At 27.2% G+C, this 6,568-nt stretch overlaps 1 protein-coding gene across 2 annotated transcripts; it reads left to right on the top strand.

Moving 5' to 3' along the window:
* Positions 1 to 739: 739 nt before the first annotated feature.
* Bm8255 (Uncharacterized protein) lies at positions 740 to 4,132 on the top strand (the record flags this gene model as incomplete). Of its 2 annotated transcripts, none has more annotated exons than XM_043080849.1 (5): positions 740 to 835; positions 1,439 to 1,541; positions 2,885 to 2,924; positions 3,407 to 3,656; positions 4,118 to 4,132. In XM_043080849.1, the coding sequence occupies 5 exons, from the start codon at positions 740 to 742 to the stop codon at positions 4,130 to 4,132; spliced, it is 504 nt and encodes a 167-aa protein (XP_042936783.1). The 2 variants fall into 2 exon arrangements, with proteins under 2 accessions (XP_042936783.1, XP_042936784.1); XM_043080850.1 differs by lacking the exon at positions 4,118 to 4,132 and adding an exon at positions 4,115 to 4,117.
* Positions 4,133 to 6,568: the final 2,436 nt, after the last annotated feature.

Below are 6,568 nucleotides of genomic sequence, written 5' to 3' on the forward strand. Positions count from 1 at the left end.
TGAATAATATTAGTCATTTCAAGTGCAGTATGTAATCAAAAAGTGTTAGTTTCATCAATATTACATAATCATTATTACAACATCAATATGTGAATTGATTGTGAGAGAGAGAGAGAGGGAAAGAGGGAGAGAGAGAGGGAGAGAAGAAACAATCATTAAAAAATGTTTAAGTAAGAAAAATTGACAGGGAAACATGAATATAACAATAACTAGAATTTAAAAAAAAGAAAGAAATAAAAAGGAAAAAAAAAAAAAAAAACTGTCTAGAGAAATTTCACCAACATACACTGATTACTGCTTCACTTTAACTTTTACTTCTTCAAGAAAAAAGAAAGAAATCACGCGTATCCATCATCCCATCTTGTACGCTGGTTAATAATTCACGGACCGTGAAATTGCTGAAACGAGCAGTTGACGTTAGAATTTAAGTTTTTCGTATTCCCGAATTGTCGAGACTGGGAGGAGTAGTAGAAGAGGAGGGAGAGAGATGATAGGCTTTATAGTTCTGCTCCTCTTATTATATAATTGAAATTTCAGATGTTTATAATTGAACTGTATAATTGCTAAAAAAGAAAATATGATGAACAATGCTTTTGATGCAAAGATTATATTCATTCTATGTTGTTTCATGATATTAGCAAGAAAAATTTTCCGGTTTTCAGTTTTACTTCTCAAACTGCCTTTGATCTCAATGTTTTTTTCAAATGGCAAGAATAGAATTAAAATGTGATTTCGATTAATGAAATTAGAACTTCACTATAATTTGAAAACAATGCTTTCAATGACATTTGCAATGATAAAGCCGGAAGCCGTTGCAATACCATATATTACCAAGGTTTGTCTCTTTTTCAACCTTCTCCTATCTTTATCAACATCCCTATTGTTATCAACACTTTTTATCAACAATGTTTGAACATCAGAATAGTAACTGTTTCATCCTTCCTTCATCAACACATTCATAATTTCTTTTGTTTTAATAAATTATAAAAAGACGAATAAATTTGAATGCTCTTGCAGTATGCGTTTTTTTATTCGTTTATTTGTTAGCATTTAAGCGGATTTGAAAAACTACAAAAATTTAATGCTCTGCCTGGTTGTCTTAGTTTATTCTTCAACTCTGATGTTTTAATAGTTGTAAAACTATTGAGTGATTACTGAAATTTGCAGTTAGTCTACTGAAAATCTTGGAAATTCTTTCATAGAATAAAAACTGTCTTGACATGTTTTAACTTAAGTTGAAGTTCTTGTAAAAATCTAAAAAATAGATTGTTATCATTTTGGTCATGTGGTCGCAACTTTTTTATATTTTAAAATTGAACCATACACAAATGTATATACATATAAATAAACCATACAATATGTAACAGCAGAGGAATCAAAAAAATTTGTTTTCAAATATTTGTTCTTGCTGTACTGCATTTATTTTATAATTGTTTAGGTTATTTGGGATGAAATTTTGGTTAATAAGCTGGAAATTATAGGAGCAAAAAGGATACATTTGAATAGAGAGATGGCTAAGAAATTGTATGCAATACATGAAGGTAAGTTGTTTTATGCTTACCAACGATTATGTTTTAAATAATTTAAACAAACTGAAGTAAGGAAATATGAATAATTAATTAAGTGGAATGAATGTTTCCATAATTTAGTTGCATTTCAAAAAAAAATTGTAAACTCTGGAAAGATTATTATGGGATTGAATAAATAAGTATTAGAGGATTGAACCATGTAATTCTAACAAGGAATGATTCTGCAATTATTTTTAGGATTAATATATAATGTTAAAATTCTGGAAATCAAGACTTAAAACTGAAATTGTAGATATTGTATAAAAATTTTGCTAATTGTACAATATTTTTGCTAATCATAGCCCTGCTATCCAATAATTTCAAAATTATTGCATTATGCGTACAAGCACGTTATGATGTCATCTAACAATGTTTTGTGTTAATTTGTGTTTAACAGCACTCTTTGCAACCACGAAACATTTCAGTCTTACTTTTTTTTTTCTTTAGATTATGAGTAATGTACTTTTTTTTGCAATTAAAATTGCCAAATAATAATGAAATAACCGGTGATTTGCTTGATGAACTAACGAAGTAACTGAAAGAAAAATGATAATAGTAATAAGAACAGCTATTAAAGCTTCAGCTATTTTCATTTGCTACCAGCACTGATGTTTTCTAGAAAAGCCACTATTGATTTTAGATATTAATATCGATATGTCAGAAGTGCATTTTATAATATCGATATGTCAGAAGTGCATTTTGTGTAGAAGTGCATTTTATTTACTACTCTATTTTGCAGTCCGTTTACTCTTGTCGTATGCGTTCTTGTTTGTTTTTTAGAGTTTAAGTGGATTTGATAATCTACAAAAAATAATATTTTCTGTTTTATTTAAATTTTTTTCATTCAAATGCTTATTATGTTAGTTATAATCTAAATTTTTAATTCATCATTAGTTTTCTAATAACTTTCCATATCATTATTCATTCTTAGTTCTAATCTTGTTGATATTTCTCAATTTTACGCTCTTTTCAATTTATACAAAAGGAAATGCTAAGCCTCACTTCACATCTGGGAACATTAGAAATTTATTTGTACTAGTGAACTGAACATAAAACGTAGGAGTTAGCATTGAAAGAGGAGAAATTGAAATGAAGAGTTAAGATGTAAAAATAATAGTTTTCGTAGAAATGGATTGGATTGAGTGGAAAATGAACGTTAATTAAACTTACATACATTTTTTGAATAACCATTTTCAAATACTATCTATCATATTTTTCAGCTATATTTAGTGATGCTTTTTTTTTTTTTTTCAATATTTTTCCTGGGAATGGGCTTGTTTTCCCCTTTTATATGTTGTAATCGATTTGTTTTGTAGGAAAATTTTTCTATGAACGACTCATTCAACATGTCATAAGGTAAGTGGTTAAAATTAGAAAAATGTTGAAAGTTGAGGTTGATTGGCAAAATAAGTGGAGAAAAATTTTTTATTAGGACATAACAAATATGCAGTTGCACGATGATTCTGCTGGTGTAAAATTAGAAAGCGACAAAATGCTTTTACAATGGAAAAAAAAAAAATGAAACTTTATAAACATTGAAATAGTTTATTTGGGAGGCAGCAGTTACACCACCATGTTTTGAAATTTTATTATCTATAAATTTGTAATTAAAAAAACCAACTTAAAATCTTTTTACTCAATATTGAATGTCATTAATAAATAATATCGTAATAAAGAAAAAAAAAGAAAAAACTCTGCTGCATATTGGTTATGGTAAAATTTTTTTCACAAATTTACAAGGATTATTAGTAGATTAGATTGATTTGGTGTGTTTGATGTTGAAAATTTGATGATTATCAGTGAAATGATAGATGTTTTAACTTGAAATGTGAATTCAGTGGACCAGTGATAGTGATGAAGCTTGGATGTGCAACAGGTAATGCAATTGAACGATGGCGTGCATTAATGGGGCCGTCAAAAATGTTGCGAACATTGCAGCTGCAGAATATTTCATCATTGCGAGCTCGTTTTGCACTTTCGGATACACGTAATTTGGTACATGGAGCTGATTCACAGCAAACTGCTAACTATGAATTGAGTTTATTTGCACCGTATCCGAAAATTAACCTTCAAAGTATATTACCAAAAGTTAGTTGCTAATCTTTACGTTAGTATGTTAATCAAACTTTTTACAAATAACAGTTAAAGTCGAATTGTTAATTATTTTATAATGTTTAAAACTTGAACCGAAAACACTATCACTTATCATTTAGATTTACACATTTAATTTCAAAATGAGAAAATATGCAAAAATGATTAATTTAGTGAAAATTTATCCTTGTATATTTATCTTATTTAATATTTTTATTCATAATTATTAATTAAGACTTTTTCTTTCACACTTTTCAATTAAAATTAACTTTTCCTCTTTATATTTAGTTCATTAATCATATTTTAATAGTGAATTTTAAAAATAAATATGCATAAATCCCTGTGAAAATTTGTCTTTTCTTGTATTTATAAATGGAGCAAAATGACCAACATCTAATACCTTCTTTTCATCCAACTCTTATCATCTCTTTACCTGAATTATACATGAGATATAGTAGGAGACAAGAAAATGAAATGGCATGAGAATGGAGAAAATTGGTGAATAAATGGTCGAATTGCCTTAGGGCAATACCTACCTTCCTTATGATTGTTGCTTCGATGGGTTTGTATTTATTTGTGTTGTATTCTTATGGAGTCAAATTTTGCCATTTCTTGAATTTTCAATCTATTCACTAATTTTAAAGCATTTACAATTAAGTTTAATAAACGAAAATTGACAACTAATTGAAATAATTCCTTCCAATTTCATATATGTATTTCGAAAAGTAAAGGCATTTAATTTTATTGTATGACACAAATTTTTCAAATTTGAAGTACATTTACATGAAATGTGCAGTACGAACAGATGTATAGCGATAAGTGGACATAGACGAACATAAATGACAAATGTAGATTCAAAAAAAAAAAAAAAGAAATCATTATAATTTGGACGATAAGATTCATGCAGCAATTTCCTTATTTTGTTTATCGTATCGCCGATTTGTCGGATCTCTTCCATCTTTCCTTTCAATTTCTCATCATTTCTTAACAATTTAACTCTTTCAAGAGATTATCCGGGCATTCTTTTCGGTTAATTCAAAAGATATGGAAAAGAAAGAAAGAGAAGAGAGGATTTGCCATTAGTTTACTATATATGTCAAATTTCGGGACGCCATTAAATTGTCACTTTCTCATTCTTTTAAATTATGGAAAGAGCAAATCAGTGATTTCATCAATAATTTCATTTTTCATGTTCAGGAAATAATTTCTACTATAAGTCAAAATAACCAACTATTCAGTTACTACAGGGTTTATTTTTATTCAAAAAAAAAAAAGACCATGGTGATGATAATTGCTATCATTTTATGCTTTCTTTTCAAAAATTTCTATCATCTTCTGGATTTCATCTTCATAAAATAACTGCATCTCTTTTTATTTTCCGAAATACAGATTATAAATTACTCATATGAATTAATGGATTCGTACGTAAGTTTTTTTTTTCTTTTTTCATCCAACACGAAATATGAAAGCAGAACATTTTTTGATGAAAAATAACTATTTACTTTTAATTTCAATGTTTCTGTTCGAATGCTATTTTAACAATTATTATGACAAGAGAAAAAAATGAAGAATTTAGAAATTCAGAAATGTTTTAAACAAATACAAACAAATATATTGAAAACTTGTGTGAGTATAACTTTAAGTGATAAAAATGAGTAAAAATGAAATTTTGTGAAATTTAAGCTTTTTGCATTCAAAAAGGCTTTTTTTTTTCTTTGGCGAATGTTAATTATTACTCTTCAAATATATCTGATATTTTCTAACTTTTTTCAGTTATGAAATTTAAATAATGCAGATTCTTCGTGCTACATATTCATGAAAATTATCGCGTAGGAATCATGTGACCTACTTTCGATGTTTTTCAACTATTATTGTTTGATGAAAAAGGGAAAAGGATTTCATAATATTACCAAATCTCATTATTACCATCACATTTTTAAAATTTCAAAATATTATTTCATAGCTACAAAATTAATTTATTAATTATGCATAACAGGTATAACTCACAAGAAATGAAAATTTCTAAACAATATTTTTATATTAATATCATTTATTATATAATTATGTAGTTTTTAAAATCCATTTAATATTTAAAAACAAAAAAGAAACCGGTTGAAATTTTATAGTTTAACATTATTTCTTTATTGCATACACATTATAGTTTTTATTCTTTTATTTACAAAAATAAGAAGAGAAGGAGAAAAGGAAGAAGAGAAAGGGAGAGAGAGAGAAAAAAAAAAAAGAAAAAGGAGGGAAATGGAAGTAAAGGTAAACAACACAAGCGCATAAAATCATGATATCATCAATTAAAATTACATATAAATGATTACTTAAATTACCGGAACATGACAAATAATATACGTATGCATTTTATGCAGACGTACGTGACAGGCTTGCGACTAGATTCTAGATGAGGAGTGAAATAGAAAAAAAAAAAGTTGGAACGAAGGAAAAAGGATTGTAAAGTGATTTAACTTTCACTATTATTATTAACGATCAAATTATCGTTATTTAGTCTAATTACTACTATCTCGATTAATTCATTAATGCTTTCTCTCATTTCTAGAAAGTGTCTTAAGATTTATTATTCATTAATACTTCAAAAAAAAATTTTTTGCTTTTTTAAAAAAATTAAAATCTCTTATGCGCAATCATTTCAAATAGAATGACAGGATGAAATAGGGGACAAGAATGAAAAAGGACGGGGAAAAAAGACAAGGATAAAGGTGAAAAAGAGGGGAGGGGGTGATGAAGACGAAGTGAACAAGAAGAGAGGACACAAAAGCAAAATAAAAAAGTAAAAGAAAAAAAAAAAGCAAAATCACAGTTTAAGTATTCTATTGACAATAATACGTGACGAAAAAAAACAAAGAAAAAAAAATTCAAATTCATATCAATGCAAACTTTTA

This window comes from Brugia malayi, assembly GCF_000002995.4.
Source record: "Brugia malayi strain FR3 genome assembly, contig: Bm_v4_Chr3_scaffold_001, whole genome shotgun sequence".
Lineage (NCBI taxonomy): Eukaryota > Metazoa > Nematoda > Chromadorea > Rhabditida > Onchocercidae > Brugia > Brugia malayi.